This window comes from Eptatretus burgeri, chromosome 13 (genome assembly GCF_056783735.1).
Source record: "Eptatretus burgeri isolate ZD-2024b chromosome 13, Ebu_testis_v1, whole genome shotgun sequence".
NCBI classification, from domain to species: domain Eukaryota; kingdom Metazoa; phylum Chordata; class Myxini; order Myxiniformes; family Myxinidae; genus Eptatretus; species Eptatretus burgeri.
In genome coordinates, this window is record NC_140973.1 from 30,750,067 (window position 1) to 30,760,692 (window position 10,626).

A 10,626-nucleotide genomic window follows, 5' to 3' on the forward strand; every position below is an offset into this window, starting at 1 on the left:
AGTAGCCTTCTCACTGAAATGTACTTTTGAGCAGAATTGAAATTGATTGGTTCACGAGTGCCAGCCAGAGTGACCACTATATTCGTTATGTCTGTGTGTCTGTCTGTCTGTTGGATTCGCCAGATATCCTTTATTGTCGGGTTTTCCGTGTGTGTGTATGTGTGTGTGTGTGTGTGTCTGTGTGTGTGTGTCTGTGTCTGTGTGTCTGTGTGTGTGTGTCTGTGTCTGTGTGTCTGTGTCTGTGTGTCTGTGTCTGTGTGTCTGTGTCTGTGTGTCTGTGTCTGTGTGTCTGTGTCTGTGTGTCTGTGTCTGTGTGTCTGTGTCTGTGTGTCTGTGTCTGTGTGTCTGTGTCTGTGTGTCTGTGTGTGTGTGTCTGTGTGTGTGTCTGTGTGTGTGTGTGTCTGTGTGTGTGTGTCTGTGTGTGTGTGTCTGTGTGTGTGTGTCTGTGTGTGTGTGTCTGTGTGTGTCTGTGTGTGTGTGTCTGTGTGTGTGTGTGTGTTTACGTGTGTCTGTGTGTGTGTGTCTGTGTGTGTGTGTCTGTGTCTGTGTGTCTGTGTGTGTGTGTCTGTGTGTGTGTGTCTGTGTGTGTGTGTCTGTGTGTGCGTGTCCGTGTGTGTGTGCCTGTGCGTGTGTGTGTCTGTGTGTGTGCGTGTCTGTGTGTGTGCGTGTCTGTGTGTGTGCGTGTCTGTGTGTGTGCGTGTCTGTGCGTGACTGTGTGTGTGCGTGTCTGTGTGTGTGCGTGTCTGTGTGTGTGTGCGTGTCTGTGTGTGTGTGCGTGTCTGTGTGTGCGCGTCTGTGTGTGCGTGCCCGTGTGTGCGTGACTGTGTGTGCGTGTCTGTGTGTGCGTGTCTGTCTGTGCGCGCCTGTGTGTGCGTGTCTGTGTGTGCGTGTCTGTGTGTGCGTGTCTGTGTGTGCGTGTCTGTGTGTGCGTGTCTGTGTGTGCGTGTCTGTGTGTGCGTGTCTGTGTGTGCGTGTCTGTGTGTGCGTGTCTGTGTGTGCGTGTCTGTGTGTGCGTGTCTGTGTGTGCGTGTCTGTGTGTGCGCGTGTCTGTGTGCGCGCGTGTCTGTGTGTGCGTGTCTGTGTGTGCGCGTGTCTGTGTGTGCGCGTGTCTGTGTGTGCGCGTGTCTGTGTGTGCGCGTCTGTGTGTGCGCGTCTGTGTGTGCGCGTCTGTGTGTGCGCGTCTGTGTGTGCGCGTCTGTGTGTGCGTGTCTGTGTGTGCGTGTCTGTGTGTGCGTGTCTGTGTGTGCGTGTCTGTGTGTGCGTGTCTGTGTGTGCGTGTCTGTGTGTGTCTGTGTGTGTCTGTGTGTGTCTGTGTGTGCGTGTCTGTGCGTGTCTGTGTGTGTCTGTGTGTGTCTGTGTGTGTCTGTGTGTGTCTGTGTGTGTCTGTGTGTGTCTGTGTGTGTCTGTGTGTGTCTGTGTGTGTCTGTCTGCAACGCGAGGCTCCACAGCACAAACCAACAAACCGATTTCAATGAAACTTGGCGAACAGGTGCCATATGGTCTGGGGCGTTTGAGTTTCGTTGCTAAGCAACCACCCATTGCTATGCAGCGGCCGAAAAACCGCGTTCACTATTTTCAATACTTGTCCTACAGTTTTGAATGTGGAGAAACGAGACTTCGGAATTAAACACTTCGAGATATTTAGAAAATTTTACTCGAGCTGATTTTTGATTTAGGTTTTATTTTTAAATGGTAGTCCTTCAAAAGTAGGGTGTCTCTTTACCGTCATTTTTTATGAGGAGTGCCAGTTGTCAAAATACTCAATAGGAAAAATCTTGCCAGGCAGAGGAACAATTGTATGTGAACCAATACATCTTGGCAATGAATCTTCGTCGGTGGATCGGTCAGAATGAAAAGCATCATATCCAGCGCTTCGATCCTAGCGGATCCCTCGTCGCCTACCAGCTTGTCTGCCTGTGTGTCTGTCTGTCTGTCCAGAGCATAACTCCGTGGACTTTGATCCGATCTTGATGAAACTTGGTTATGTGTTCGATATCAATGTCTTGTTGTGTTTTCCGGGATGAGAACGAACTGCGCCCATTGTGGGTAGAGCCACGCCCAAAAAATAGCCATTTTTAGGGGGGTAGTCGGATTAAAAAATCTATCTTCTCCTCGGGAATTGACTGAATGGAATGGGTTCTTCGGTATTTGAATAGCAAAATGAATTATCTAAAACTTGTCGTCCGATTTTTCATTTTCGTCCCAAGGTCAAGGTCAAAAGGTCAAAAATTCAGAAAATTGCAAATTTTGACATAAAAATCATACGACCGCCCAAACTTTGAGAGCTGGGATGGAAATATTTTTGTGCATAATCTTGAGGTCATTCCCCACCTAAAGTATTGAAACCATTTTGCTCTATCTCGAAGACCTTGCCCGTGGTGCCCCCTTCAAGTTTGTTTTTACGCTGATTTCATCAAAATATGGATAACCCGAGGAGTGTGAAATGCCATATAGCCAATTAGACCGGGAGCCCGGGGCCCTGAGCTCAAACGAATGAGGTACTAATATCTGAGCACAGGCGCATGAATGGAGTATCAAAAGACATATAGAAAGTTATTTCTGCCAGTTACCATCCTCTGCGTAAGGACCCTGGTGACCCTCCAAAGGGGTCCTTAAAATTGGCTAGATCAAACATTGGAAGTACCAATTGGTATCACTTCCATATGATGCATATGACCAACCTTACAACAAAACCACATGTGACACACATGCCTACTACTGCAAAAGGCACCCCAGAAGCCCCAACAAGGGCCCCCAAAAAGGGGGCCAGCTCAAACATTGGAGGTACTAGATAAAACCAGTTTTAAAATCATATATACATCCCACAGAGTGTAAAATGTCCATTACCAGACAAATTATCTGCTGCATTGGCCCTACCAGAACCCCCAAAAGTAAGCCCTTGAGACCCTTGATACGACTGGTCTCGCTCAAACGTTGGAGGTACGAGATAAAACCAGGTTTAAATTCATATATACATCCCACAGAGTGTAAAATGTCCATTACCAGACAAATTGTCTGCTGCATTGGCCCGACCAGAACCCTCAAAAGTGAGCTCCAAAAAGGGCAAAACATTACAGTGGACCAAAAATACACAATTGGCATAATTTTGCACATTATGCCGGCACACCATTACCATAGGAAACATTTATGTTGAACAATTTAACAAAAGAACTACAAAATACCAATAAGCCTACTGGTATCACACTATGAACCAGTAAACACGGAAAAAACTACAGGCTCATATTGTACTGAAACACTCGGAAATATACGAAGACATAAATCGTTCTAATGTTTCCTAACTCCTAACGTCTCCGAACTCGGAAATCTTTGGAAGTAATAACAGTTCTAATGTTCCCTGACCTCTCCTAATATAATATAACATCTCCGAACTCGGAAAAGAATGTTCGGAGAAGTGAGGAAACATTGGAACTATTTTTGTCTTCGTATTTTTCGGAGTGTTTCAGTTCAAGATGAGCCTGTAGTTTTTCCGAGTTTACTGGTTCATAGTGTGATACCAGTAGGCTTATTGGTATTTTGTAGTTCTTTTGTTAAATTGTTAAACATAAATGTTTCCTACGGTAATGGTGTGCTGGCATAATGTGCAAAATTATGTCAATTGTGTATTTTTGGTCCACTGTAATGTTTTTCCCTTTTTAGAGCTCACTTTTGGGGGTTCTGGTGGGGCCAATGCAGCAGACAATTTGTCTGGTAATGGACATTTTACACTCTGTGTGATGTATATATGAATTTAAACCTGGTTTTATCTCGTACCTCCAATGTTTGAGCTAGACCAGTTGTATCAAGGGTCTCAAGGGCTTACTTTTGGGGGTTCTGGTAGGGCCAATGCTGCAGACAATTTGTCTGGTAATGGACATTTTACACTCTGTGGGATGTATATATGATTTTAAAACTTGTTTTATCTAGTACTTCCAATGTTTGAGATACCCCCTTTTTTGGGGGCCCTTGGGGCTTCTGGGGGGCCTTTTGCAGTAGTCGGCATGTCTGTCACATGTGGTTTTGTTGTGAGGTTGGTCATATGCATCATATGGAAGTGATACCAATTGGTACTTCCAATGTTTGATCTAGCCAATTTTAAGGACCCCTTTGGAGGGTCACCAGGGTCCTTACGCAGAGGATGGTACCTGGCAGAAATAACTTTCTATATGTCTTTTGATACTCCATTCATGCGCCTGTGCTCAGATATTAGTACCTCATTCGTTTGAGCTCAGGGCCCCGGGCTCCTGGTCTATATATATGACGTTATATTGTTCCTGGAATGTTCCAGAGGAAGGTTTGCACCAAAGGTCATAATCCTTGACCTTTGACCTTTAAAGGCCACAAAGGTCAAATTTTCAAAGTTGTGGGAATCGAACCAGGTTTTCGACCTTCTTTGACAAACTAACTCCAATAAGCTATCACACGTATCCTGTTTCCTTATTTTAATGTCCACAACACTGTTTTGTGACCTTTAAAGGTCATGCAAAGGTCAAATTTTGAAAGTTGTTGAACGAAACCGGGTTTTCGACATTTTGCAGCTAATAACCTGTCACCTGTACCACATCATGTTGATCATTTTTATAACTTGGTCAAAAATCACATCGTCTCATCCTTGACCTCTGAAACAATCGACATCGTCAAATACCGCTCATGAACCATTGTCATCTTCAGACTTGTTTTTTGTTTAATCTGCACAATTTTGGATACATTTCATTTTATTCAGGGAATAGTCATTGAATTTTCCATGAAAAAAGTCAGATTATATTCTTTGTAAAGATTGTTTTTTCATTCTGATTATGATGGTATGTAAAGGAAATAATTTTCCTACACTAAAATGTATTCATTGAATGCAAAATTTTGTGTTTATGTGCTTACGTGCATTTTTCTGGGGAGGGGTCCGTTGCTTTGACCGGATCCTCAAAGGGGTCCATGACTCAAAAAAGGTGAAGAACCACTGCTTTAGACTCCTTCGACCTTAACACCCTTTAATTAGGCCCTTGACAATTTACATATTTTGAGCCTTGAGACCGTTTTGACACTTTGACACTTTCGGCCCCTTTGAGGCCTTTCGAGTTTGACCCCTTCGAAATTTGCATCCTGGAGATGAGACCCTGTAGACCATAACTACAATTGGAACATGTCCTTGAAACCATCTAGAACCTTTTAGACGCACACCACACAAACATCTAAACTTATTGTAAAATAGACAAGTTTTTTTTTTCAGAAAGTAATGCGCAAACTCTACCCACCCCGAGGGTGGGGGAACTCTGCTAGTATGTATAAATGTATGATGTGAAGTTATTCGTCAATGCTCAACAAACGTGAATCATTTGAATCCTATTGAAATGTAGAGCTGCAGAGTGAGAGGAGGAAAGTGATAACATTGGCACATATTCTCACACAGCCAGAAGAGTACCCACAAAGAAGACAGACAGTCCAACGCACGCACCCACCGGCGAGACGGGCCATCGCACGCACCCATCGGAAAGACAATCGCGCACCATGTGCGTCTTTACTTCCCCCATCCCTACCTTTGCACCTGCAATACATAGCTACACAATTTCCCATCCATCCATTGGGACCATACTCTGCACAGAGCGTTGGTGTCGCCGAAGCAGTCTCCTGGGCGATTGGGCACAATCCTGGATGGGTCACCACTCCAATACTGGATACTCGAATGGCTCATTCTTCCTAGCAAGCAGGTACTCATTGTGCCGACCTCGTAAGGATGACAGGCTGAGTCAACCCCACCTGGTATTAATTCAATAGGAAAGGGGGATTTGAACTCGGGACCTTCGGATCCCAAGCCCACCACCCTAACCATTAAGCAAACACCAGGCATACAATTCCCAATCAAATGTCCAGACGGCATCAGCCCACGTGTCCTCAAAGCCTGCTCTTCTGCTCTTGCTCACCCTCTCTCTGTTCTATTCACCCTCTCATTTTCCCAAGGTCATCTGCCATCTGCTTGGAAATCTGCTAACATCACTGCCCTGCATAAAAAAGGTGCAAAAACAGATCCCTGTAACTATAGACCAATCAGCCTTCTCCCAATCATCAGCAAGGTTATGGAATCCATCATCGCTTCAGACATGAAGTCCTTCCTCTTCTCCAATGGCTTGATTTCCAATCATCAATTTGGTTTCAGACCAGGTCACTCTACCCTAGATATGCTGCTACTGCTCTCCCATCAATGGATGGAGGTCCTCAATGCCAGACAGGAAATCCGAGCCGTATCCCTGGACATATCACGTGCTTTTGACACAATCTGGCACCCTGCCCTACTCACCAAACTCTCTTCCCATGGTATTCAAGGCCATCTCCACTCATGGCTCGCAGACTTCCTCTCCTGTCGCAGTCAACGTGTGGCCCTAAATGGAGTTCTTTCATCCCCTCTTCCTGTGCAGGCTGGAGTTCCTCAAGGTAGCGTTCTGGGCCCTGTTCTTTTTCTGGTTTTCATCAATGATCTCTCGGACTCTCTGGAAAATCCTCTATTTCTCTTTGCCGATGACTCCACCCTCTGCCGTACCATCTGTCATCCCTCAGACCGGCAAGCAGCAGCTTCTTCGCTCACTGCAGATCTGGATAAAATCACAAACTGGTCCAACACGTGGAACATGTCTTTCAATCCAGACAAATCTCACACTCTCACTATGTCTCTTCGAAAGGACCGTTTACAAAACCCCCCATCCACTTTCTCAACAATCCTCTGGAAGAAGTCTTTTCTTTCAAGCTTCTGGGTCTCACTATCTGCCATGACCTTTCCTGGGAAAGTCACATTTCCAACCTTGCCTCAAAAGCCAGTCGCCGACTGGGAATCCTCCGTCGTGCAAAGTCCTTCCTCGGCCCTCTTGAGCTCCTGACCACTTACAAAGCTTTTGTCCGTAGCCTGATGGAGTACTGCTCTCCCCTCTGGGCTGGTGCTCCTGCCTCCCACCTTTCTCGACTTCACGCTGTCGAAACCAGGGCTTTTAAGATCATTGGCATCTCCCGCAATGAAGCTGAGTCTTTGGGCCTCTCACTCAATCACCGCAGGTTGGTCGGTGGTCTTTCTGTCTTCTACCGACTCCTCTCCAGCCTTGCCCCCCTGCTCTCTCTGCGATTTGTCCCAACCACATTTCCACAGGGCGCTCAAGGTCCGCCAACAACCCCCTTCTGGTAAAACTACCAAAATCACGAATCACTGCTCATCTTCACTCTTTCATTCCTCTTTTTTCCCGCCTTTGGAATAAACTTCCTCACTCTATTCTTTCCCATTCTTCCCTTCAGGCTTTCAAAACAGCTGTTCACCACCACCTCTTATCTTCCCCCATCCAAATCCTCGATCTTTTCTACCCCCGATAATCCACCCAAGCCCACTTCCTTCAATTCTCCTGCTTTCCTTCCTGAAAGTCCCTTTAATGTCCATCTTCCCCTCGCCATGTTCCCCGTCCCATCCCCATCCCTCTCCCTTCCACAGTTCACCTGTGTCTGTTCCCCAATGTTTTGTCCCTTCCACTCCCGCCCCTCTTGTCTCATGCCTCCTTGCTGTGAGTTGTGTGTTAGCTCTCATACGAGCCTCGACCAAGGTATAAAAAAAAAAAAAAAAAAAATAAAAAAAAAATGTGAAAAGTGCAGAATTACATATTCTGAAAAGTAAAATAAAAACTTGTCATTTTAAAATGCCAAGAGTTAGGGACAAGTGTGACACTGCTTACTACTTACACCATCAAAGCTGTTAAGAGTGAAATGCTCTGTTTTTCGATCTTCGTGGAGGATCTCTAAGTCTTACTCACGTTGTTGTTCTTCATCTTCTTCTTGTGGACTTTTTTGTTTCACAGCCTACAGTTTTCATCGAAACTTCCTGAAACTTGGCATATATATGTAAAAATACCCTGCGCAAACAGTAACCACCTCTGATTTTGAAAATTCCTCCGAGAAAAAAAGTTATGACATCAAAATATCTCTGCTAATGGAAATCGCCTAAAAAAATTATCTCCGAAACTTGACAAGCTTTTTGAATTCTGTTTGCGGGAATTGAACAGGGCATTGGCAGAGATTAATTACCGCACATATGATACATCGCTATGACGTCATATAAATTTTTATGACGTCATTCCTATTCTTTGACATTTTTTGTTTCACAACCCAGAGTTTTCATCGGATCTTCGTGAAACTTGCCATGTATATGCAGAAAGCCCACGCGCAGGCAGTAACCATCTCCGATTTTGGAAATTCTTCATAGAAAAAAAGTTGACATAATATCGCCGCTAATGGAAATCGCCTATACCATTATCTCCGAAACTAGGCAAGCTGTTTGAATTTTGTTTGCGGGAATCAAGCCGGGCATTAGCACAGATAATTTATCGCAAACCTGATGCATCACAATGATGTCATATTCGTTTTATGACGTCATTAAGAGGACGAAGATCTTCGCTCATTTGAGCTTGTTATTGCACATTGTGTCCATCTGTGTCTGCCAAGTCTTACTTCACATTTACAGTTGCTGACGTGGTCTTTTTCTACAGTCGATAAGGTTGTCTGTGTGTACATCGAGTTTTCCTGTTCGCTCACAATTCCATCAACATTAATCCTCCCATTCTTTTGAGGTTCTAGATCTCCAATGAACCTCAATCAATTAAGCACACACACCAGCTTTGATCTACAGGTTCGACATGAGACATCAAATCATCAAAATGAAAGATTATTATCCACAAAAACCATTCATATTGATAAGCAATCCCATCAATTAAAAAGGTGCACATGTGGGATGACATTTAATGCATTTTGTTGATATGTACTAACAAACACACACGAGGAAAGCAAAACAATGCTTGCACACATATACAGTCGGAGGCAAGCTTGTGGAGCAACTGTGTAACCAATTTGATCGATTTTATCGATATTAACATTTAAAAGCAAATCTTCATCAAAGTGACGGTTTATCAATCACCATAAAGACAAGGGATGCAATTATGACCTTGTGAATCAACACAGCCTCGTTTCCTCCCAACATTCATCTCGATTCTGACAAATTACAAAGGAAAATAAATGGAAAAGTACCAATAATTGGCACAAAAGGCCGATTCGTGTGATGATGATGAAAAAAAAAATCATGCTGTATTCATCCTGTGGCTCCAACAGCTTTGAGTTTTTGATTCACTTCTCGCTTACTCTGTATCTCTTGAACTCAGCTCGATTTCAAAGCATTTTATAATCTAGATTTGCTCGTTTTATCTCAACAGCAGTCTTTTATGATCTTGGACTTCTTGACAAGGGGAAAAAAAATAAAGAAACTGACGAGGTCGTGTATGCAGCATAAGAAAGAAATTTGTTTTTAAAAAAAAACAAAAACTTAAGACAGAAAATAAGAGCAGTGCAGACAGGACTAGACAGGCCATGAATGACATACACCCCGTTGAAGAAAATGCCCCTTTGATTACCCGCAGCCCACACGGTGACTGAGAAGTCTCCTTCTGACGTCTTGATCTGAACTTGCTTGTGGTCCCATTTGCTTGCTTTGCTGTTTTTATCAGCATCCACCACGGCAATAGTGCTGTGGGACGCAGCCCGCTTTCCACCCAACACCTTCGACTTTTTGCCGGTCTTTTTAATCCCACAACTTTTGGAGGACAAGCCCCCGACAACAAATCCGAGCCTGGACGACGCCGGGCACGCGGCCTGGCCCACCGGGGATACACAACCGGCCCCAGACGCAGAGCCAGACATGGGAGAGCGTTCCGGAGGCCGGCACCCTCCATCTTCCCCATCGTCATTGTCATTGTCCCCGGTAGGCACGGGAATGAGTATTTGATCGAGGCTCACGGCTTGCATTTCATCTCCGACAACTTCTTCCCGCGTCTGAACCAGAATCACCTCCTGATGCGTCTCGGTGGGATCGGACAGCGGCCCGAAGGTTAGCGGTTCGTCCAGACCGCTTCCTTCCAACGGGATCGTTACCACTTCGATCTCCTGTAACTCCACGATTTCGGCGGGTATCTCCACGCCATCCGCTGTGATGCAGATCGCTTCGCCCGACGCCATGGCAGCCCACGGCCCGCCACGCCGCCAACAGCAGCGACACGGGCCGCGACGAGAGAACAAATGTTGCGATAAATTATACTGGACACAACGGTGTTATTACTATTATCCAAACCGCAATGTTCAAGATATACGGGTGCAAGGAAAAAAGTCCTTTGGCGGGATAAAGCCCTGTGGCCTAGCGCGGCCTAGCAAGCCCCAGATTCCTGACGCGTTGACGTAACGACGTCACAACAACTTCGTCAAAAGATAACAGATTTTTTATTTTTCTCTTCACATCTTCTTGGAAACGCTTCTCACGACAACGCAGCTAAAACTACAATACATATTAACAAAGCATATGGGAATACTTCAATTCGATAAAGGGCGGCACCAACTTGGCAAAGGATATACATCGGGTACACCCTAAATAAAGCAGAGCGGACAGTTGTTGCAGAAATTGTCCTGGCGATCACGTGATCGACGGGAAACGCGTGAAGGAAAATGAAAATAATTAAAAACACAAAACAAACGTGTGAGGAAAATGATCAGCTGCGGCAAAATCGTTCATCGTGCACTCCACGGAATATTTATTACACTTCGCCAGAAACAGGATGTGTGTGGAGTTGT

At 45.0% G+C, this 10,626-nt stretch overlaps 1 protein-coding gene across 8 annotated transcripts in view; it reads right to left on the bottom strand.

The window, feature by feature from the left end:
* LOC147014171 (transcription factor YY2-like) overlaps nucleotides 1–10,368 on the bottom strand; it is a 70,740-nt gene extending 60,372 nt beyond the window's left edge. The window contains exon 1 of one of the 8 annotated variants that reach the window (XM_085851910.1): nucleotides 9,420–10,368. In XM_085851910.1, the coding sequence (XP_085708036.1) occupies nucleotides 9,420–10,020 (601 nt within the window). In that variant the 5' untranslated portion in view covers nucleotides 10,021–10,368. The remainder of the gene's footprint in view (nucleotides 1–9,419) is intronic. The other 7 variants (XM_085851911.1, XM_085851903.1, XM_085851905.1 and 4 more) reach the window with 7 other exon arrangements.
* Between the last annotated feature and the right edge of the window lie 258 nt (nucleotides 10,369–10,626).